The sequence below is a fragment of the Dreissena polymorpha genome, chromosome 3, assembly GCF_020536995.1.
Source record: "Dreissena polymorpha isolate Duluth1 chromosome 3, UMN_Dpol_1.0, whole genome shotgun sequence".
Classification (NCBI taxonomy): Eukaryota; Metazoa; Mollusca; class Bivalvia; order Myida; family Dreissenidae; genus Dreissena; species Dreissena polymorpha.
Window position 1 is genome coordinate 15,771,607 of NC_068357.1, and position 25,029 is coordinate 15,796,635.

At 37.3% G+C, this 25,029-nt stretch overlaps 1 protein-coding gene across 3 annotated transcripts in view; it reads left to right on the forward strand.

Moving 5' to 3' along the window:
• LOC127873055 (pecanex-like protein 4) overlaps positions 1-25,029 on the forward strand; it is a 49,218-nt gene that overhangs the window by 13,407 nt on the left and 10,782 nt on the right. For all 3 annotated transcript variants that reach the window (XM_052416627.1, XM_052416626.1, XM_052416625.1), the window contains exons 2-11: positions 3,074-3,184; positions 6,709-7,019; positions 10,915-11,146; positions 12,220-12,397; positions 14,193-14,366; positions 14,949-15,238; positions 18,962-19,198; positions 21,275-21,417; positions 21,750-22,230; positions 23,069-24,232. In XM_052416627.1, the coding sequence (XP_052272587.1) occupies positions 6,735-7,019; positions 10,915-11,146; positions 12,220-12,397; positions 14,193-14,366; positions 14,949-15,238; positions 18,962-19,198; positions 21,275-21,417; positions 21,750-22,230; positions 23,069-24,232 (3,184 nt within the window). In that variant the 5' untranslated portion in view covers positions 3,074-3,184; positions 6,709-6,734. The remainder of the gene's footprint in view (positions 1-3,073; positions 3,185-6,708; positions 7,020-10,914; positions 11,147-12,219; positions 12,398-14,192; positions 14,367-14,948; positions 15,239-18,961; positions 19,199-21,274; positions 21,418-21,749; positions 22,231-23,068; positions 24,233-25,029) is intronic.

The following is a 25,029-nucleotide window of genomic DNA, read 5'->3' on the forward strand; positions in this document are numbered from 1 at the left end:
CGTAAAGTGTCGTCCCAGATAAGCCTGTGCAGTCCGCTTTCCACACTTTCTGCTTAAACTTGATTTTCGGTAAGAAGGGACATCCTTCAAACTAAAAATATCAAAAAAGCGTAAAGTGTCGTCCCTGATAAGCCTGTGCGGACTGCACAGGCTAATCTGGGACGACACTTAACGCACATGAATTAAGCCCAGTTTTCTCAGAACAAGACACATTTATGAGTCACTTTGAGATTTATTTGAGCCACACTCTGGGGAAATGTAACTTGATGCATGTGCTTCAAGTGTAATCCCATATGAGCCTGTGCAGTGCACACAGGCTAATCAGAATAAAAACACTTTCCTCCTTAACTGGATTTTCGTCTTGAAGAGACTTCTTTAAAATAAACAAATCCTTAAAAGCAAAAAGTTTGCAGACTGCACTGGCTAATCTGGAATGCCACTTTATGCACATTTATTAAAGCCTGGTTTTCGTAGGGCACGGCTCTTTTAGTTCATTTCTTGCATATGACTAGGATGTAGAATAGGCAGCATCAGTTTATTGATTATTAATTTGCAGTGCAGAAAATGTTATCAAAGACATTTACATGTATAGTGCACTATTGAAAATATCAAGACCCAGATCTTTTGAAACAGAGAGAATTTTCTTCTATCAACTTGTCTGATCTGTATGCAGATGCTGTGCAACTGAAATTTAACAGTTTTGATTAAACATTGATTTTTGGGAATGAGTAATATCGGATTCTGTTTTCTGGGATCTGCAGTGGAATAATTATATAGATATTCATTGTGGCAGACCGGTATTGGAAATCAGCCATCAGTTCCTAGGAATATTGGAAAAAACACTTCCTTGGCATCTGCACTATGGAAAAAACGTGACAAATGTTTTCCTTGCTATTTGCGCATCATGTCATTTTTTGTTTAGATTTTTTTCTAATCATCCATCTACAAATGGTTGAAAATTTGTGACAAGTGTTATTTGCCATATTTGAATCTGGGGATACTTTACTTTTTATTTGGTCCTTGTTATTGATTTGTGAGTTAAGGATATGGATGCTTACCCACCAAAAAAAGGTAACGTAAGCTGTTGTGTGTAAGTTTTCATTTAGAAACTCGTGATTATATATTCAGAATACATGACATAGTATACAACATTCGTATTTCAATTTCTAATGAGTAGTTTTTAATTATTTTTAAGGCATTGAATTGTGTCATCATACAATGGAAGTGGTCAATAAATGCCTCACGCCTGTCAGGTGATTGAGGGTCCGTCATTGCATTGATTGGCAACAGTGGATTCTCATTCTATTTCTGTATTAAAAACATTACAGTGGACTCTCATTCTATTTCTGTATAAAACACATTGCAAATATGTTATTTCCAAGGTTATCTGGAATGATTCAATGTTGATAATACTAGAATTTCTAATAAAGTAAAATGTAATTTTCAGACTAAATTGTTTGTTTGTAATGCTGATTCTTTGATTGGCAGACTGAAAATCTGTTGATAATTTTTTGTAGAGTATTTTTATGCCCCTGAAGGGTGGCATTTAGTTTTTTAACTGTCCTTCCGTCAGTCTGTCCGTCCGTAAGTCGGTCCGACAGTCCGTCCGAAAACTTTAACATTGCCCATAATTTTTGCAATATTGAAGATAGCAACTTGATATTTGGCATGCATGTGAATCTCATGGAGCTGCTCATTGTGAGTGGTGAAAGGTGAAGGTCATCCTTCAAGTTCAAAGGTCAAATATATGGCTTCAAAGCGGCGCAGTAGGGGGCATTGTGTTTCTGACAAACACATCTCTTGTTTAAAGTCTTATCCTTGTTCTTGAATAACGTTTATACCATTTTTTTTCCAATAGATTTTATTTCAATACAGTTTTTATCATATTTTGACGTAGAAAGAAACACCTTTAAAAATACTTATAAAATACTGAAGCAAAAATACCTATAATATTTAACTGTGATTGATTAAATACAAATAGTGAATGCAGGTTTGAGATAATTTCTTTTCCTTTTTTAGACATATATTATTGCCAACAAGTTTAGAAATGAAGTAGTTTTCCAGATCAGTTTGATGGAAACAGTATGTAATAACATATTTGTTGCCATTTTAAATATGACCAAATAACAGATATAAAATCAGCTTTAAAAAGCCCAGTGCGAAATCATGATTATTTCCATTTCTACTTTAGTACCGCTAATACATCATTTTTTGTTGACTGCCAAATAATAAGTAGCGACATTGAGAATTCACCATTAGAATATCAGAATTAAGTATCATGTGGCATTATTTGTTTATTTGTTTCATGTTTACATATCATAGATAAGCAAAGTAGTTTACAAAAGAAAAACATGAAATAGATAGCAGTACATTCAGTTCTCTTTTGAAGATTGTTGTTCACAACTCGTTTTCTTTAGTCAGTTATTGATTTATTACATGATAATACAGGGTGTTCTCACAACACAATACTGTGAGAAGCAATTGAAAAAGAAACTGCCAAGGTTTACTTTAAATACCTCTTTTTAAAAGTATTGTCACTCATTTAATTAGAAAAATATGAGATAATATGCCTCAGTGAATTTGAAAAATGTGTGTGCTTAATATAATTGAGCCACACTCTGGGAAAAAGGGGTTTAATGCATGTGGGGAAAGTGTCATTCCAGCTAAGCCTGTGCAGTGTGCACAGGCTAAACAGGGTCAACACTTTCGCTTTTATATTTTTCGTTTCAAGAAAGTCACTTCTTAGTAAAACTCAAGTTTAGGCGGAAAGTGTCGTCCCTGATTAGCCTCTGCACAGGCTAAGCTGGGACGACACTTTATGCACATGCATTAAACCCCCTTTTCACACAGTACGGCTAAATTAAAGAAGTGATTTTAGAAACAATATCTTTCAATTTTTTATTTAAGAGTCATAATGAAAAATGTTTTTTAGTAATAAAATAAGAGTTCATGACTTTACAATTTTACTTAGTTTAATATCTTAGTAAGATGATGATATAAAAAGTAATTAGTAGCATGAATTAATACTTGTTGGCCCTTGTGTAATTTATTATGTAATTGTTTGTTATTTTAGGTGCCTGGCATTGTTTGAAAAGATCAAGTGATGACGTGTTTGAAGAATACAATTTTTACGGATCAATTCATAGAAGCCGACGTAAACATGGACTAAACAGAATCAATCCAGGTAAACAATATTTGAATCACTTCAGTCACTTGGAATTTCAGATAAGAAATGAATGTGTGCAATATTTGAATCACTTTAGTCACTTTGAAATTCTGATAAGAAATGAATTTGTGCAATATTTGAATAACTTTAGTCACTTTGAATTTCTCATTAGAAATTAATGTGTGCAATATTTGAATCCCTTCAGTCACTTTGAAGTTCTGATAAGAAATTAATGTGTGCAATATTTAAATCCCTTCAGTCACTTTGAAGTTCTGATAAGAAATGAATGTGTGCAATATTTGAATCACTTTAGTCACTTTGAATTTCTGATTAGAAATGAATGTGTGCAATATTTTAATCACTTAAGTCAATTTGAATTTCTGATTACTAATGAATGTGTGCAATATTTTAATCATTTTAGTCACTTTGAATTTCTGATAAGAAATGAATGTTTGCAATATTTGAATCACTTTAGTCACTTTGAATTTCTGATAAGAAATGAATGTGTGCAATATTTGAATCACTTCAGTCACTTTGAATTTTTGCAAAAGATGCTATATTCTTCTAAATCTCCTGTATTGTGGAAAATCCTATGTATTTGCAAACACCTCATGTACTTTTTATATTGTCATATACATGTATTTCTGATATTTCCCCCATAATTTTGCCATATCCGGTCATGCCTTTAGGTGTATAAAATGTATATGTGATCAGCAATTGAAAAATATGTTAATTTTTTTTTCTCATTTGAGGTGGTCGTAAACCTGTAATTCTTGTTTACATTGACATTGATTAATATAAATGTGTTTGGCTTTTTTTTGTTTTATGAATAAAACATGTGTAATGTTAATATGAAACAATATCATTACTATAAAAGCATTTGTTCTGTAACAGTTCTAAATATTGCCTGAACTACATGTATTTACACATGGTCAAACTATTCAAATAGTGTATCTATATTTCCTATGGAAATACTATCCAGTATATATTATAAGTATATACCTTTTTTCTTTGTTAAACAATAATGCAAATAAGCGGTTGTGATTCAATCAAATCATTTTAAATCATAAATGTAGACATTGAGAAAATTAAGTTTGCCAATCTGTAACTGCAGTTTGTGTGTATACAAATTGTCCTTAAAGTTATATATTCCTACTTTATTTGTGTGGTGAATTTTTTTAGTTGCATTTATAGGTCACATTATTTTGTAGAAACTAACATATTCACTTAGCAAACCTTCCAAAACCAGAGTTCAAAAACTTCAAATGTGCAGCTTTCAAAGGTTTATAAAAGCCATATGTCTGGCTAATGCTGAATTCAAGATGAATGTTGGCGGTGAATGTATCATTTCTGTAACACCCTTTAAGGGCATTTAGTAATTAATGCCAGGTACAGTACAGCCAACGCGGAACAAACATATTTCGCGATCAGCGGCGGCAAGGCACAACGAGTCGATGCCGAGTCGGCCTTTGAAGCCGCATCAGTATGCAGCGGCAAGTCGCATTTTGCCGCGAAGCTTCGCATCTGTCCGCCGAGACGTGCCGAGGCAAGCCGCGATCCGCAACATGATGCCAAGTCGATGCGCATCTTTAAATCAAAATCTTTTTAAAATGATTAGTCAAAGAAATTTAAAAGAACAATTATAATAATATTTAAAATCATAATAATTTAATGTGCGCTGATTCAAAAAAGATAAACTAGTTAATAAAAAAGCATGCTGTTGTTTTGTTTTTAGTGATTGCATTCCTGTTTCTAAAGAAATTGCTGTCATCCGGATAGAAATAATTATTATTTTAAAAGAATGCAAATTTAAAAAATCGAATTTATAAAAACAAAATACGATTATCACGGGCATGTATTTATAAAATTCCAATAATCATTTGCCATTGTCATTTTTAGAATCGGCTAAAGTACTTTAAGTTACTTTGTGTGCGTTTATTGCGCCGTATGATTACTGTCTTTATATTAAACGATCAACAAACATATTTGTTTTGGGTTTAGTTTTTACGACAACATGTATAAGCATATAAACAATGTCACGTAATTATGTTTTGGCACATACGAGTGCTCAAGACTCCAGCAGGTGGTGGATTTATAATTGCTTGTTGTTTTTGCTATTATATTTTAGCTGAGACAATTAGCAGTTTGAAGCCACATCAATTACCAACACTTAATTGTTGTTTTGTTAATTATCAGCTTATTATAACTATTGTTTGACTATGCGTATATAAAGTAGTTTCATTTTGTTTATATTGTACAGTTGATATCGCTAATCATTACCCGATAATCCCGTATATTCGAGTTTGAAAGCAAATTCTGGTAAATATTTACGATAAAAGTGCTCAAGACACACACGCATTCACAATTATTCTTAAGTATCAAATACATTTTGGCATTTGTTACTATTTAAAGATGATGATAGCGTGTTTTTTTCCACTGAACACGCATAAATCGCCTGACGTGATGTACATGTTTTTATACAACGCAAAATACACCCAAACTTTCCATGCGACGTTGTACATGTCAGCATAATTTTTGCGCGCTTTTTATGGAGACAAAGGATATTTTAGCTCTGTTTATTTGACGATAGAATTTTTTTATTTCGCATTAGCATTAAAATTCGGAAGTGTGTTTCGGATTACAAATTTAATAAAGCTCATTTCAGAATCGAACGAAACATTAACATTGTGCATAATTTATTCAATGATAATTTGTTAAAGCATTACGTGCCATATCGCATATTAAAACGTGAAAAAAATAAATATGAAAGTAGCGTAAATCAAGGTTTCTATGCTACACAAATGTACATGTAGGTTTATATCTTTTCACTCAATTTGCCGCGTATGTATGCGGCGGATTTACTCATTAAAGTACACGAGGTTAAAGCAGACTCGGCTTCGTTGCGCGGATCGATGCCGAGTGCCTCGGGGATACGCCTCGTGAACACTCGACACGGCTGCCGCGTACTAAATTTCTGGCCGTGGCGTAGCCGCGGATTATGTTTGTGCCGCGTTGGCTGTACTGTAGTATTATTATTAAAAATCCAGTTAGAGAATGAAATGACTTAAAGAAAAAAGTGCCTATATTTAGAAGACCACTGAACTGTCAAGGAACTCTTTTTTTCATGAAAGTGTGCTGAAAACTCAAAATTCCTATTTGATGCTGAAATAAATAGTTCCTACATGTTTACTGTGTTTTTATCCAAACGTTGTTGACAGCTTGCCTTAATTTGATTCTTTTACAATTTGTATTACCATGATTATCTAACAAATATTAATATGCGTATTTGCTTTTGTAATATTAAAAAGCTTTGAAGTATTTACATGTTTGTTTATTGTAGGTTTAGGGATGTTTAGGTGGTTGTAAACTATAAAATGTCGACTGCAACTGGCAGTATTATGATGACCCTTTCTCATGTTTTTACCTCAAAATTCGCAATTGTGTTAAACTCATGTTAAACTACTTTGAGAATTTCCCTCAAACTATCACAGCTGAAGAACCTTGCCTTAAAGGTTATCTTAATGTGTCTTGCCTATCGTCAGATCACAAGCAGTGGATCACGTACATCATGGGAACGGGTGTACCCCTTCTCAACGAGTACAAGCAGGAGTTTGTTGCCAAGCGCTTCCCACAGACAGTGCTCGGAGGTCTGAAGCTGCGTGTAGGCTACAATGCACCGGTGTACGTGTATGTCAGTCAGCTCATGGTGTTCATTGTTCCGTTCTTGCTCGGAGGGGGGTTCACCTTGCTGGTGGAGTTAGAGGCCATGGGAAAGTACACAGCGGTGTATGTCTACGGAGGCCTGATGGCAGCCTATGTTCTCCTTATACAGCTTATATCACACATAGTCCAGGTCAGTAGGGTTTTCCCTTATTATTTAAACTGATGAAAATAATGTCATTGATAGATTGCTTGATTAATGTGCTTTGTCCAGGTCATTAAAGGTTTCCTTATGATTTGATTGGATACAATTTAATTGATTGATTAAGTGATTTGTTTGCTGGCTTGATTAATTGATTGATTGATTTCTGGCATCATTTCATGATTAATTAATTTATGAGGGCAGATGAATGGATGGATTAACTATAGCCAGTTGCGAGTATATTCTTCACTGTACATTAATTCATTGACCACTGACATCTATGATTCTTTTTTAAGGTCCTTGAATTAATTGATCAGGTCGCCATGATTAGGGACTACCCTACGGTTCGCTCTAACGCCCGTGATATCGCCCTACGAGCCCAGAAAAGCGAAGATCAAGTCGCCCGATTTTTTTAGTAAACAAGACCGAAAAAGCGAAAATCAAGCCGCACGATTATTATTGCCAATGCGTGCTACCACCCGCAGGCGATTAGCAAGTTTATTGTTTGTTGTTTATCTAAGGATTACACAATTTACCCCCGCAAGGATCGTTAATTGACCGTGACAAAGCAGTCCCTTAATATTGGTTGCTATAACAACACACTCGTGTCTCTTCGCGCATGCCGCAAGTTGTCTAATGATAACATGATAATTGATTGACCATCCGATAATTGCAGGTTTTTTCGCAGACGGCATGGTTAAAGAAAGTCGGCAAAAATAATTAAAGAAAAACAAAATTGATCAAAGGTCTATTAATTACGTAGATCCACTATTAAGTCCAGCAAGTTTTGTCAGTTTATTAATCCACCGATAATTACGAGTATTAAACACCCGTCTGATATAAACTGTAATCACATTCATTTTTATGCCCCCCTTCGAAGAAGAGGGGGTATATTGCTTTGCTCATGTCGGTCGGTCGGTCGGTAGGTCGGTCGGTCGGTCGGTCCGTCCACCAGGTGGTTGTCGGATGATAACTCAAGAACGCATACGCCTAGGATCATGAAACTTCATAGGTAGATTGATCATGACTGGCAGATGACCCCTATTGATTTTGAGGTCACTAGGTCAAAGGTCAAGGTCACGGTGACCCGAAATAGTAAAATGGTTTCCGGATGATAACTCAAGAACGCATATGCCTAGGATCATGAAACTTCATGGGTAGATTGATCATGACTTGCAGATGACCCCTATTGATTTTGAGGTCACTAGGTCAAAGGTCAAGGTCACGGTGACCCGAAATAGTAAAATGGTTTCCGGATGATAACTCAAGAATGCATACGCCTAGGATCATGAAACTTCATGGGTAGATTGATCATGACTCGCAGATGACCCCTATTGATTTTGAGGTCACTAGGTCAAAGGTCAAGGTCACGGTGACCCGAAATAGTAAAATGGTTTCCGGATGATAACTCAAGAATGCATACGCCTAGGATCATGAAACTTCATGGGAAGATTGATCAAGACTCGCAGATGACCCCTATTGATTTTGAGGTCACTCGGTCAAAGGTCAAGGTCACGGTGACCCGAAATAGTAAAATGGTTTTCGGATGATAACTCAAGAACGCATATGCCTAGGATCATGAAACTTCATAGGTAGATTGATCATGACTCGCAGATGACCCCTATTGATTTTGAGGTCACAAGGTCAAGGTTACGGTGACCCGAAATAGTAAAATGATTTTCGGATGATAACTCAAGAACGCTTTTGCCTAGGATCATGACACTTCATAGGTACATTGATCGTGACTCGCAGATGACCCCTATTGATTTTCAGGTCACTAGGTCAAAGGTCAAGGTCACAGTGACAAAAAACGTATTCACACAATGGCTGCCACTACAACGGACAGCCCATATGGGGGGCATGCATGTTTTACAAACAGCCCTTGTTTTTATTAACAAGTCATAATACTACACATAAACATTGAGAAAAAAAATCCTCGATTAGATAATATATTATAAATTATTGGAGTATGAATTAAATTGTTACGTTATGACCAGAGCTCCAGATCATTTTTTCAGCCCAGGCGTATTTCACTCATGAAATTTTTAATTGAGGAGTAAAAATAGAAATCCGATAATTTTAAGAAGCATTTATATTCAAAGGATCAGAATTAATAATATATTGTACATGTAATGTTAACTCTCTATAACAAGCAGTCGTGTACACAATAAAGTAATCCCTTTTGTTTTATTTAACAGTTTTTCTGTTTTATTTGCCCTTGGCTTTTAAGTGTCGTATATTTATATAGACATCAAATCATCGTCATCAAATGGAATCGAGCATGTTCGTTGTGATAATATTACAATAAGCAGCCATTACTCTCTTTTTCCGTCTTTATTTAGCAAGCCACTGTTTAGCACACAATATACAGCCACAATCAAAATCTAAGCTTGGCCCATAAAACTTGTTTATTATATTATGTGTATGTCGGCCGCCATTTAAAAAAGTGCTTGAAGAAAAAGGTTTTTCCATATTGCCACATAAGAGATGAACTGATAGCAAAAGTTATATGCTTGATGTTGGACGATTCCGGTTTTATCGAATGTGATGTCAAATGTTTTCGCCGTAAGCGTATGTCGATTCTCAACAATGCAGCGAGGAGCCCGTTGTGTAAACATCGGCTTTTATCGTGGGCGACAATTAAATGATCTGACTGAGGAGTAAATTAGGTCGGGAACCACATTCTAAACATAGATGGTGATGTCACTTATATAAACGGCTAATACGCATTGAAGTTGCACACGATGCGTAATCCGAATTTAGCCAGGAGTTTTTTTACTCAGCACAATTTTAAGTCATGCGTATTTTCTTTGTTTTCATGCGTATTTCACGCAAATACGCATCTTATCTGGCCCTCTGGTTATGACATTCGACATTGCGAATGGCGGACGTATTGTAACATTCAACCCGCGTTCAATTCAAAGCTGGTGATTCAAATTTCAAGTAATGGTGATTAAATAATGGAGAAAGCATTAACTGGATTTAACAAACATTTGATAAGGTTTGTTAAACCAGAAAACAACAAGGAAAATTTGGATTATTAAAGTTAAACAGGTAAGGCATTCTTAAGTGTACATATTTTGGACATATATTGTATTCGGATAAACAGTAATATATATACTAGATGTTCTATGCATTACGATTGTGTTTTGTTACAAAAGCAGTCATAAGGATGATGGTAATATAATGATGATAAATGTGATGAAAAGGTGATCGGTACATATCTTAAATTACTTAAATGTGTTAAATGACTTAAATGTGTCATGATGAAGTAGATTTCAATGAGAATTTATTGTTTTTTACAAATAAGCATAGTATAATGATAGAAATAATAAAAGTTGAGAAATGAACATGTTTTGTTTTTGATATTGTTCGCACAAACGTCACGCTGATTTTCCAAACTTCTCCCTGTTTCGGAAAAAAGGAGAAGTCACTTCTCACTTTTTTTAAGGCCTAGGGTAGTCCCTGCATGATGTAATGGATATGGTGTGCGACTAGCGACGGAAAGATCACGGGTTCGATCCTAACCATGGAAGCGTTCTTTACATCTCCCCAAAGACACCAAGTACTGGTTCTAGGCCCAGGAAACGGACTCAAGAGTGTTCATATAAGACTTAGGCTTTCTATGCAATCGAGCTAAAATAAATAGGTTTAAACTAATTGATTGATTTGGGAGGTATATGACTGGCCCTTCCATCAGAAATTTAGAGCTGTAATAGTCATAAGGTCTGGATTAATATGAAGTTATGTGTTAGTTCCTTCACAAACAAGCTTTTATTTAGGGCTAGTGGAGAGTATTTTATCTTAAAAAGAATTGTTCAGAAGACACTTTATGTTCATGCATTAAGCCCTGTTTTCCCAGAAGGCGGCTTAATTTTTTCATTAGGCCAGTCATCCAACTGATTTGCCGATGATGAAGAAGAAGAAGAGCCTGCTGTCAGAGGAGGACGAGGTGGACTTCATCTCGTGCTGTGACCCGGACACCGTAAAGTTCATCATTCCACCCAAGAAGTACAAGGTGAACATCCTGGTGCACGCTCTCCTGGCAGGCCCCATGTGTGGACTGGGTCTTCTGTACCTACTGCCTAGCACAATGGACAGTCTCTATGGAAACACAGGTATGATTAGGTTATTTACCGTAGCCTTATTCTTGGAAAACTGAGCTTAATGCATATCTGTAAAGTGAGGCTAAGGTTGTTTGCCCTTAGGACATAGGTGAAGAAACATAACCCAATTAAAAAAAAGACCCACAGTGTAGTGGTTATTTATCCTCAGGACTTAGGTTGCCACAGCAAAATAAAAGCAGCATAGGAACGTTTACATGCTTACAGATGTAATTAAATATCTGCATAGTAAATATGCTATGACTTAATAGATTTCCAAAGTTTGGATTGTTTGCGTGAAGCCAAGTGCAATGCATTTCTTTGTTTGGTGAACATTTATAGTAATTCACATCATTTTTGAATCGTATTTAAATATTTGCAGACAATTTGATAGCTTTAAATAACTTATAGCGTCAGTTATATTGCATATCATTGACTGCTAATTGCATATAGCATACCATAGACTGCTTATTGTCCCCTACCGGTGAAATCGGAGGTGACTTATGGTTTGCGCTCTGTCTGTCAGTCTGTCTGTCACACTTTTCTGGATCCTGCGATAACTTTAAAAGTTCTTCATATTTTTTCATGAAACTTGAAACATGGATAGATGGCAATATGGAGATTATGCATGTCATTTCATTTTGTTCCTACATCAAGAATTCTGGTTGCTATGGCAACAAATAGACTAGAAATATTACTGAAAATAGTGGATCCTGCGATAACTTTAAAAGTTCTTCATATTTTTTCATGAAACTTGAAATATGGATAGATGGCAATATGGAGATTATGCATGTCATTTCATTTTGTTCCTACATCAAGAATTCTGGTTGCTATGGCAACAAATAGACTAGAAATATTACTGAAAATAGTGGATCCTGCGATAACTTTAAAGTTCTTCATATTTTTTCATGAAACTTGAAGCATGGATAGATGGCAATATGAAGAGTATGCACGTCATTTCATTTTGTTCGTACGTCAAAAATTCTGGTTGCTATGGCAACAACAACAAAAAATTATGACAATGGTGGAGTTTCACCGGTAGGGGACCATATTTCTTGGCAATTTCTTATTTCACATCTGTTATCTAGGTGGTACTGTGGTACTGTTCATACTCGGCTGGTTCGCCCTGCTGGTGGCCCAGTATCCCCTGACAACGGTCGCTCTGCCTGAGACTGCCACCTACCGCACCACAGATATCCTGGAACTCGGGGCCGTGAGCAGAGCCTTCTACGTCTACGTTCTCATCATGTTTGATTTGATTCATCGGTATGTAAGCTTTTTTTTATTATGTCATACCTTTTATACATATTGCCATATTTCACTGCACAGCAATAGATACAGGGCACTGTTGTGTCTATGCCCAATGCTAAAACTTCATTTGATAAATTTATTTTGAACTGATTAGTATTTGATTTAATTCAATTGAATTGGATTTTTAGCTCGACTATTATATATGAAATATATATAGTGGAGCTATCCTACTCACCCTGGCGTCGGCGTTTCCGTTCCATTTCCGTTAGCGTTAGCGTGCAAATGTTAAAGTTTTCGTACTACCCCAATTATTTTCATTGTCCCTTGACATATTGCTTTCATATTTTGCATACTTGTTTACCAACATGACCCCAACTATGACCAACAACTGACTATAAACAAGAGCAGATAACTCTATCAAGCATTTTTTTATAATTAGGGCCCCTTTTCCACTTAGAATATACAGCTAATGTTAAAATTTGTGTACTACCCCAATTATTTTCATTGTCCCTTGACATATTGCTTTCATATTTTGCATACTTGTTTCCCATCATGACCCCAACCTACAAACAAGAGCAGACAACTGTATCAAGCATTTTGACAGAAATATTGCCCCTTTTATACTTAGAATATGCATATTATTAATAAATCTATGTTAAAGTTTGCGTACTACCCCAAATATTTCCTGTGTCCCTTGACATATTGCTTTCATATTTTGCATACTTGTTTACCAACATAACCCCAACCTATAAACAAGAGCAGACTGTATCAAGCATTTTGACATAATTATGGCCCCTTTTATACTTAGATAATTGAACATTTTGCTTAAATTGCCATAACTTCTTTATTTATGATCAGATTTTATTAATACATTGACAAAACAACACTTACCTGAATACCACAATGGATTCCACTCAAACAAAACTCCACACCCCAACCCAGAATCCTTGCCCCCCCCCCACCTCCCCCCCAATTTTTTTTTCCTTTTTTTTATTTTTGAAAGATCATCTTATAAATGACCACACCCCACATTATACCCCCCTCTCAAACCTCTACCCCCCGTCCAAAAAAATATATTATTTTTTTCCTTTTTTTATTTTTGAAAGATCGTCTAATAAATTATTGAATATGAACAATTTCCCCATGATGGCTTATGTTATACTGTCAAGCACTCGAATAGTCGAGCGCACTGTCCTCTGACAGCTCTGGTTATGTCCCCCAGTCTATACTGGGAGACATATTGCTTTTTCCCTGTCTGTTTGTTGGTTTGTTTGCGTCAAATTTTAACATTGGCCATAACTTTTGCAATATTGAAGATAGCAACTTGATATTTGCCATGCATGTGTATCTCATGGAGCTGCACATTTTGAGTGGTGAAAGGTCAAGGTCATGCTTCAAGGTCAAAGGTCAAATATATGGGGGCAACATAGTGTTTCACAAACACATCTTGTTTCTCTTTATGTTAAGCTAATTGATACTCAAAGCATGTATTGGTGTAGCCTAACTGTTATTACAAACAAAGGTGACCTTGTGGGTAGTGCAACTGTCTAAGGAACAATGGGTCGAAGTCTTCTTTGGAGATTGTTCTTGTATGTTGCCTACCCATAACCAGAGGTAATGATTGCATTCCTGCTGAGCATCAAGCCCATTTTTTAAAAATGTGTGCCTATTTGAAGTGAAACTGTAGTAGAGATGTTCACCAGAAAGAACGTGTCCCATAAGACAAAAGGAAATGCCTTTGGGATGATTGAAATAATTATTAACAGAAGTTTAAATTTGTATTAATGTTTATTCTTCACCGTTATTTCAGTTTCCATGACAGCAATTTTCTACTGACCAATCAGGTTCTCCACGTGTTCTTTGTATGTCTGCCTGTGTTTTGGACTCTTGGTGTTCTCTCGCCCGTTGATGCATTCCTACTTTACCTGCTGGAACAGGCTCATGTGTTCTTATTTGGGGGCTCATACATGGCATCAGATTTAAGGTATGTCCCATGCATTTGAAAAATTAAAGGTAACTTTCAAAATGAAACACTTTTTAAGTCAAATTAAGTTTAAAAAAACCATATATCTGTAAAAATTTGACACTTTGAACAATAAGTTTAACCATCTGATTCAAATGTGGAATTTGTGTATAATGATTTCATGCAAAGAAAACTTTGCAATAAAGAATAACTCTGTTTCAAGTATAGGTAGTGATTGGTTAATTGGATTTTGTGTGTGCAAATTCTCAAGTTTTTAATAAGAGAAGCAACATAAGTATGGCAGTATTACATTAGTTGTTACTGTATGTTTGGGTAAAATACTCTTTTTTTCCAGACAAAAGATGCCTGCAACTGATACACCTGTGCATCTATTTATGTTCAAAATATAAAAAATTAAAGTCAGAATGTCAGATTTTAAGTAAAAATTCCGTGAATGCGCGAGTACCAGTAATTGGTTTCGCTGTTTTCATTAAACAATTTTACACTTAAGTCTGTAATACTCTACTGAACAAATAGTATAGGAGTACTTGGTATATGAAACATGTATAGTAACATGTTATTGGTACTTGCTTTTATTTCCAGGCTCATTACATTCTGTGTGTTGTCCACGGGCGTGTACCTGGGCGCATTCTACATCTCATCATGCCTGGGAACTGTCCTCATATCATCACTGGCCGGTTACCTGCTCAGTACGGATCTTGGAGGTCTTGGTTCCCAGCTCTGGGCTCTTCTCAACAGGAACCGGGTGTCGGCTGTTAGAGACTGGGCACCAGTGAGGAATGGCAGTCCTGTGAAGAAGTTCCTGTGGAAGTGGGGAGTCCTGGAGATTGTGTATCACACGGTGATGCTGGCAGTAGTCGGAGTTGTGGCTGGTATTACTTTACTTTTCAACTGCTCATTTTGTTACTATACTTATAATTTTTATGAATTAAATAATGTATGAATCAATATTTTAGCTGGATTTATATAATAATCGTTTCACAGAGACATTCTCAACCTGTAGGTGGTGTGACATTCTCAAGTCCCATTTCTAGGATGAACCATTACTGCTGTGATCAAGTCCCGGTAGAATTAGTACTTGGTGTGATCAAGTCCCATTCCTAGGTAGAACCAGTGCTTTGTGTGATCAAGTCGCATTGTAGGTAGAACCAGTTCTTTGTGTGATCAAGTCCCATTGTAGGTAGAACCAGTACTTGGTGTGATCGAGTCACATTCCTTGGTAGAACTAGTACTTGGTGTGATCAAGTCTCATTCCTAGGTAGAACCAGTACTTGGTGTGATTAAGTCACACTCCTAGGTAGAATAAGTACTTGGTGTGATCCAATCCCATTCCTAGGTAGAACCAGTACTTGGTGTGATCAAGTCCCATTCCTTGGTAGAACTAGTACGGTCCCATTCCTAGGTAGAACCAGTACTTGGTGTGATCAAGTCTCATTCCTAGGTAGAACCAGTACTTGGTGTGATCAAGTCCCACTCCTAGGTAGAATAAGTACTTGGTGTGGTCAAGTCCCATTCCTAGGTAGAACCAGTACTTGTAGTGATCAAGTCCCATTCCTAGGTAGAAACAGTACTTCGTGTGATCAAGTCCCATTCCTAGGTAGAACCAGTACTTGGTGTGATCAAGTCCCATTCCTACGTAGAACAAGTACTTTTTGAGATCAAGTTCCATTCCTAGATAGAACCAGTACTTGGTGTGATCAAGTCCCATTCCTAGGTAGAACCAGTGCTTTGTGTGATCAAGTCCCATTGTAGGTAGAACCAGTACTTTGTGTGATCAAGTCCCATTCCTAGGTAGAACCAGTACTTTGTGATCAAATCCCATTCCTAGGTGAACAAGTACTGGGTGTGATCAAGTTCCATTCCTAGATAAAACCAGTACTTGGTATGATCAAGTCCAATTCCTAGGTAGAACCAGTGTTTGGTGTGATCAAGTTATTCCTAGGAAGAATAAATACTTGGTGTGATCAAGTCCCACTCCTAGGTAGAACCAGTGCTTGGTGTGATCAAGTCCTATTCATAGGTACAACCAGTACTTGGTGTGATCAAGTCCCTTTCCTAGGTAGAACCAGTACTTGGTGTGATCAAGTCCCATTCCTTGGTAGAACCAGTACTTGGTGTGATCAAGTCACACTCCTAGGTAGAATCAGTGCTTAGTGTGATCAAGTCCTATTCATAGAACCAGTACTTGGTGTGATCAAGTCCCATTCCTAGATAGAACCAGTACTAGGTGTGATCAAGTCCCTTTCCTAGGTACAACCAGTACTTGGTGTGATCAAGTCCCATTCCTAGGTAGAACCAGTGCCTGGTGTGATCAAGTCCTATTCATAGGTAAAAACCAGTACTTGGTGTGATCAAGTCCCATTCATAGGTAAAACCAGTACTTGGTGTGGTCAAGTCCTATTCATAGGTACAACCAGTACTTGGTGTGATCAAGTCCCTTTCCTAGGTAGAACCAGTACTTGCTGTGATCAAGTCCCATTTGTAGGTAGAACCAGTACTTGGTGTGATCAAGTCCTATTCATAGGTACAACCAGTTCTTGGTGTGATCAAGTCCCATTCCTAGGTAGAACCAGTACTTGGTGTGATCAAGTTCCATTCCTAGATAGAACCAGTACTTTCTGTGATCAAGTTCCATTCCTAGGTAGAACCAGTACTTGGTGTAACCAACCAGTACTTGGTGTGATCAAGTCCCATTCCTAGGTAGAACGAGTACTTGGTGTAATCAAGTCTCATTCCTAGGTAGAACCAGGTGTGATCAAGTCCCATTCCTATGTAGAACCAGTACTTAGTGTGATCAAGTTCAATTCCTATGTAAACCAGTACTTGGTGTGATCAAGTCCCATTCCTAAAACCAGTACTTGGTGTGATCAAGTCCCATTCCTTGGAACCTAGTTAGTACTTTATGTGATCAAGTTCCATTCCTAGGTAGGTAGAACCAGTACTTGGTGTGATCAAGTTCCATTCCTAGATAGAACCAGTACTTGGTGTGATCAAGTCCCATTCCTAGGTAGAACCAGTACTTCGTGTGATCAAGTTCCATTTCTAGATAGAACCAGTACTTTGTGTGATCAAGTTCCATTCCTTAGGTAGAACCAGTACTTGATGTAACCAACCAGTACTTGGTGTGATCAAGTCCCATTCCTAGGTAGAACCAGTACTTTGTATCCCATTCCTAGGTAGAACAAGTACTTTGTGTGATCAAGTTCCATTCCTAGGTAGAACCAGAACTTGGTGTTATCAAGTCCCATTCCTAGGTAGAACCAGTACTTGGTGTGATCAAGTCCCATTCCTAGGTAGAGCCAGTACTTTGTGTGATCAAGTCCCATTTCTAGGTAGAACCAGTACTTGGTGTGATCAAGTTCCATTCCTAGGTAGAACCAGTACTTGGTGTGATCAAGTCCAATTCCTAGGTAGAACCAGTGTTTGGTGTGATCAAGTCACATTCCTAGGTAGAACAAGTACTTTGTGTGATCAAGTTCCATTCCTATTTAGAATCAGTACTTGGTGTGATCAAGTCCCATTCTTAGGTAGAACCAGTACTTTGTGTGATCAAGTCCCATTCCTAGGAAGAACCAGTACTTTGTGTGATCAAGTCCCATTCCTAGGTAGAACCAGTACTTGGTGTGATCAAGTCCCATTCCTAGGTAGAACAAGTACTTTGTGTGATCAAGTTCCATTTCTAGGTTGAACCAATACTTGGTGTGATCAAGTCTCATTCCTAGGTAGAACAAGTACTTTGTGTGATCAAGTTCCATTCCTTGGTAGAACCAGTACTTTGTGTGATCAAGTCCCATTCCTAGAACCAGTACTTTGTGTGATCAAGTTCCATTCCTAGGTAGAACCAGTACTTGGTGTGATCAAGTCCCATCCTTAGGTTAAACCAGTACTTAGTGTCTTAAGAAAGCTTTTGAGAATGCTTCTCGAGTGGAAATCAAACCTGGGACATCTCATATTCTTGGTTATAGGATGGACACCATATCTATGGCACCACTGTGACCACTGGTCCACTGCTTGCTTATGTGTTTTATATCAGATCTAAGTAAAGTTAGAGAGGATATCTGTAAGATTTTGTGAAATATCTATTTTAATTCACGAGTGATCAAAGCTCAGGAGTGAATTAAAATCGATATTCCACCATATCCAACATGTTTTCTATTTATTTTATGCTTACAAATGATAAATTTTGTTCTTTTGCCATTCCGGGCAATATGATTCCCCGTTGGATGCCCCGAAATGTTATTACATGTATATTCAATGGAAGCTTATCCGTATGCTTTTATAAGCATTCAATAGTAAAGTTGGGGGTCACAATTGGAAAACCAAAGATATCTGAAAATAGTACCGGTCAAACATTGAAAATAAATCAAAACATGAAGATGTAAAAGCTGTTTTCTGAGTTTAATTTAATGACAATTTATTTAGAATTTATTTATTAAAATATTACATCAATTCATTATATTATACTTGCATATTAACAGATTTTAATATTTAAAAAGTAATTTATACTTATGTAAGTTCTTAAAGAACAAAGGGAATAATTTTGGTAGTTCATACAATTGTACTTATGTATTTATGTATCTGTCTGCTATTTGTAGGTCTGATGAACAGCAAAAGTCAAACAATATCATCATCAAGTTGGAAAATCGTGGGCTACTGCATTATTGGTGTGTGTGTTTTTGAGAAAGTAGTGAGAGACCTGCAGGGAGTGTTTATTTGTTTCGGCCTGTGGAGGAATCCTTTATTTCCACCCAGCCTCTCTTCAGGAACCTTTAAGGGAAGAAAAAAGATGTTACTTACACTTGGCATTATAAGAAGAATAGTTGTCAACTGGGGTAGGATATTTTGATTTTGTTTAGAAGATATGAGTCGTGTTCTGAGAAAACTGGGCATAATGCATATGGGTAAAGTGGCGTTCCAGATTAGCCTGTGTGATCCGCACAGGCTAACCAGGGACGACACTTTCCGCTTTTATGCTTTTTTTGCTAGCTCACCTGAGCTCATGGTGAGCTTTTGTGATCGCCTTTTGTCAGTCATCCGTTGTGCTGCGTCAACATTTGCCTGGTTAACTCTCTAGAGGGCACATTGATTGTCCAATCTTCATTAAATTTTGTCAGAAGATTGGTCTCAATGATATCTTAGATGAGTTTGAAAATGGAAACGTTTGCTTGAAAAACATGGCTGCCAAGGGGCGGGGCATTTTTCCTTATATGGCTATATATGGCTATATAAAAATCTTGTTAACACTCTAGATGCCACATTTATTGTCTGATCTTCATGAAACTTGGCCAGGAGATTCATCCCAATAATATCTTGGATGAGTTCGAAAATGATGCTGGTTGGTTAACACCCTAGAGGCCACATTTATTTTCCGATCTTCATGAATCTTACTCAGAAGATTTGTTCCAATGATATCTTGGATGAGTTAAAAAATGGTCACCTTTGCTTGAAAAACATGGCTGCCAAGGGGCGGGGTATTTTTCCTTAAATGGCTATAGTACAATCTTGTTAACACTCTAGAGGCCACATTTATAGTCCGAGCTTCATGAAACTTGGTCAGAAGATTCATCCCAATAATATCTTGGACGAGTTAAACAATGATGCCGGTTGGTTGAAAAACATGGCCACCATGAGGGCGGGGCATTTTTCCTTATATGGCTATAGTAAAACCTTGTTAACACTCTAGAGGTCACATTTATTTTCCAATCATCATGAAACTTGGTCAGAAGATTTGTCCCAATGATATCTTGGATGAGTTCGAAAATGGTTATGGTTGCTTTAAAAACATGGCCACCAGGGGGCGGGCCATTTTTCCTTATATGGCTATATATGGCTGTAGTAAAACCTTGTTAACACTCTAGAGGCCACATTTATTGTCCAGTCTTCATGAAATTTGGTCAGAAGATTGGTCTCAATGATATCTTGGATTGGTTTGAAAATATTTATGTTTGCTTGAAAAACATGGCTTCCAAGGGGCGGGGCATTTTTCCTTATATTGCTATATATATGGCTATAGTAAAATCTTGTTAACACTCTAGATGCCACATTCATTGTCTGATCTTCATGAAACTTGGTCAGAAGATTCATCCCGATAATATCTTGGACGAGTTCAAAAAAGATGCTGGTTGGTTGAAAAACATGGCTGCCAGGGGGCGGGGCATTTTTCCTTATATGGCTATAGTAAAACCTTGTTAACACTCTAGAGGCCACATTTATTTTCCGATCTTCATGAAACTTGGTCAGAAGATTTGTCCCAATAATATCTTGTTATCTCAGGTGAGCCACTTTGGGTCTTTCAGGCCCTCTTGTTTAAATGAAGTCTCTTCTTAGCAAAAATCCAATTTAGGCGGAAAGTATCATCCCTGATTAGCCTGTGCAGACTGCACAGGCTAATCTGGGATGACACTTTATGCACTTTATGCACATGCATTAAACCCTGTTTTCTCAGAACGTGACTCATATATTTGCCTCGCTCTGGGAATATGGGCTTAATGATGTGTGTAAAGTGTCGTCCCAGATTAGCCTGTGTAGTCCACACAGGCTAATCAAAAATGAAACTTTCCACATAAACTTGAATATTTGCTAAGAAGAGACTTTCTTTTAACAGAAAATACTATTTAAGCTGAAAGTTTTTGATACACACATGCATTAAGTCATATTTCCCAGAGTTATTCATATTTATTGTATGCGTATATTCTTGCTTCATTATGTATACACATTTTCCTAACTTATGTTTATATGAATGAGTATCCACAACATTTCTTGTGTGACACGCATGTTTTAATATAAGAACTTTTTATCAAATATTATGAACAATTAAGCAGAAACTTCATATTTTGATTGTTCAAATTGTGGTTAAATTGAAAATACCTGTAGTGGCATAATTTTGACCTTTAAATTGTTATCCAAAGCTGGGCCACTCTTGATGCTGGGTTATCTGTGCCTGGTGATTATTGCCAATGGGGAGGATACAAAGTCAGTGTCTGCAACACGTCATCTTGACCATGCCACTTCCGTCTGGTATATCTTCGGGGTTGTGCGGGTTTACAGAGCGGTAAATACTTATTTGTTTTGTGTTGGGAAAATTGGACGTAGGTCATATGTGTAAAGTATCCTCTCAGATTAGCCTGTGCAGTCCGCAATGGTCACATTTCTTGTTTTAATTTATTAATTTTCAGCTTTAAGTTTACATGAAATATGTAACTACCAAAGATATTTGACTTAGAAAATATATTTGTGGTAGTTAAATCAGGTTACTGACCAAAAATGTCAACCATATTATCAAAAAAGAAGAATATTTTGAGGGCTGTCCCTTGGGACAGTTGTTGTTTAATAATGGTGTTCTGTTGTGTGGTGTGTTTCTATTTATTTCATGTTGTCTTTCAGATTTGGCAGCACACAGTCCATTCCCTATTGGAACTTTCTATCAGCCATCTTGTTCTAGTAACCATGACAACCAACACAACAGTGCTCCAGTGGGGCATACCGATCTTAGCAATGCTCGTGTCCCTCTGCAGAGATCGTCTCTACAACTTTTCAGACAAACTTTACTTTTACTTGACGCTCCTCATCAGCTCCTGGACTGACAAGAAGCAGCGGCGATCTTCTACCGTACCAATCATCATTGTCTCAGTTATTCTGTTCCCATTAGTACTGGGCATTATTGCGGTAGCATCAGCTCTGGCCATTCCGCTGTTACCTTTGTTTACTCTTCCCATGGTGCTGTTTTCTTTTCCGCGACCTTTGCGGTCTTGGCCTGAGGAAGTTGGGGCCTCAGCGAACAGTTGTCCAGATACTAACTTCTACAAACAGCTAGCTCCAGAACTGTCGAGGGCATTGTCTTCAGGATTCGCAAATGGAAGCTTAGGTAAATTATTTTGTTGATAAGGAATAACTTAAGATTTGATTGTTTTGATGATGATGATGATAAATATGGGCTGTGCTCTGTGAAAAAGGGGTTTAATGCATGTGCGTTAAGTGTTGTCCCAGATTGCCTGAGCATTCCGCACAGGTTAATTTGGGACGACACTTTCCGCTTTAACTGGATTTTTTTCTATAAAGAGTCTTTCTTTAAACAGAAAATATCATACAAGCCAAAAGTGCCGTCCCTTATTAGCCTGTGCGGACGGCATTGGCTTATCTGGGATTACTAATTAAACACATACATTAAACCCCCTTTTCACAGAGCACGGCCCAAATTCATATTAGTCAAAGCCTGGCATGCCAGTTGTATATTGTAGTATCTTGGTCTACAGTCTACAGAAAATGATATAAGTTGTAGAAGCACACTACTTTTCTCACATTTCTCAAGCAAATAATTTGAAACTTAACGCTATCTCCATGATATCTAGTTTTTTCATCCTCAGTGCTAAACTTTTTCTTAGGTTATTTGCCTTTCCTTCATAGCTCAGAAAGCGGTGCTAGAGTATTACTCATTGTTGTGGTTAAGTTTCATTGGGGCCACATTTTTTGGAAAATTGGGCTTTATATATGTGCGTTAAGTTTCATGGTAGATAAGCCAGTGCAGTTCACACAGGCTAATCAATCAGGATGTCTCTTCTAAGTGCAAAATCAAGTTTAGGAGGAGTGTTGTCTTTTATTAGCCTGTGTGGACTGCACAAGCTAATCTGAGACGACACATTATGCATGTGCATTAAGTTTTCCCAGAACAAGGCTTATTTTACTGCAATGTTTGTATTTCACAGGGGAGCCCAGTCCAGGCAATCACTACCTGGTTCGCTATCAGGACCGACTTGTCTGGATCGTAGTGCTGGAACGTGGTGCCACATATTGTGTCCTGAACATCAAAGGGCTTGAACTCCAGGAAACCTCCTGCCACACTGTTGAGGCAGCCAGAATCGATGAAATCTTTGAGAATGCTCTAGAGCTTCGTGAAGGCTGTTCACGCATGATGGGGAAAATAAACGAGTATCCTCTACATACCTTGACTCCAGCGGATGCAAGCTTTGTAGAGACTTATTCAGATGCTCGGAATGTGCTGACAGGAATTATTGACACTCCAAATGCGACTGAAGACACTATGAAAGCATTCTTGAAGAGCCTAGTGTGGATTGTGTTGAAATATGTGAAGGAGAATCACAAAATCAAAGCAAACAAGTTAAAGGGTGAATCAGTAGTAACAGAAAAACAGATTGTTGTAAAAACAGAAAAACATGAACTGAAAGAACTAAGTGGGAATAATAATGTTTCAAATTCTTTGCAATCAACAAAGAAGGCTCCTCTAGAGCCTCTTGATCTTGGTTTTGAAGATAAACCTGAGTCACCCCCGCCACCTCCATACCAAGCAACGGTTGCTAAGCAGAAGAAAATGGCGTCCTCATGGGGTTCCCTAGCCAGCTTCACAGACAGCATCTTTTCAGAAGACGAAGGGGCTGGCAAGAAGAAATCCCCCAAAACCCCAGCAAATGGCAACAAACATGTGGGTGCAAAGAGAACCAAGAGCCCTGATATTGAGGATCTATTTGACGAGTTCAACATCGGAATGCCCGCTTTCGATGTGACTAAACCGAACCCTCAGGTTCAGAACAAATTTGGTTCAAAGTCATACGGTAACAGTATCTATAGACCTCAAACAAATTTGGCTGGTTCACCAGATTTCAAATCTCCATTTTCATCGCAGTTAAGTATACCGCACGAGTGGCGGGAGTTACCACTGGACACTTCTCAGATATCTAGACATGTAAGCAAGTTTCCTGTGGACTGGTACAAGTATGTGCTGTCATGTGTTGATCTCACGTGTGAAAATGTACTCAAGGATCAAGTGCTCAAAGATGTTGTAAATGATGACACATTGCGGAACTGTTACACTCAACTGATCATGGCCTGCTACTCGATATTTGAAAGCCAAGGTGAGTTCATGGCATGAAATATATGAGTCTAGCTGTTGGAAAATTGGTTTTAATGCATGTGTGTAAAGTGTCATCCTAGATTAGTTTTAAAGTCTGCACATGCTAATCATTGATAACACTTTCTGCCTAGACTAGATTTTTTCCCCAAGATACCTTGTAAACGAAATATTCCATAAGCGCGGAAAGTGTCATCCCTGATAAGCCTGTATTGACTGCACAGACTTACCTGGGATAACACTTCACGCACTTGCATTAAGCCCCATTATCCCAGAGGGCGGCCCATATAGATAATAGATGTTCTACTTTTTTCCAAAATTAGCGTAACTTTTATAAATTCTTCATTTTTGTCTAGCCGGCTTCCTGTCAGTTCCATGTACCCAATGGTGGTTTGGTGTTTGTGCTAGCGTTTGTCTGTCCAGGTGTCTGTTTGACCATACATGACTGTCTAGACTGTTGGTTTATCATTCATCATAGAATTTACAAAGTACGTACTACACATGTTCATCATGTGGAAACAAGCTAAAGGTCATGGTCGCTTTTAGAGATAAAAGGTTAAGTTTGAGCATAATTCATCGTGAAACTTCATTATACATCAGGCAATTTTAAAATGACTTATGCTAATGTTCACCATGCTGAGACAGTGTTTAGCTTGAAAAATGTTCCTAACTTTAAGTTCATGGTCTTAATGAGATATCAAAGTTAAAAGATTGGCATTGGATAACTTTTCTTAACAGTAATTTGATCATTCATCTAAACTGTGTTGCTAGTTCAAAGGTAAAGATCAGTTGTAAGATATG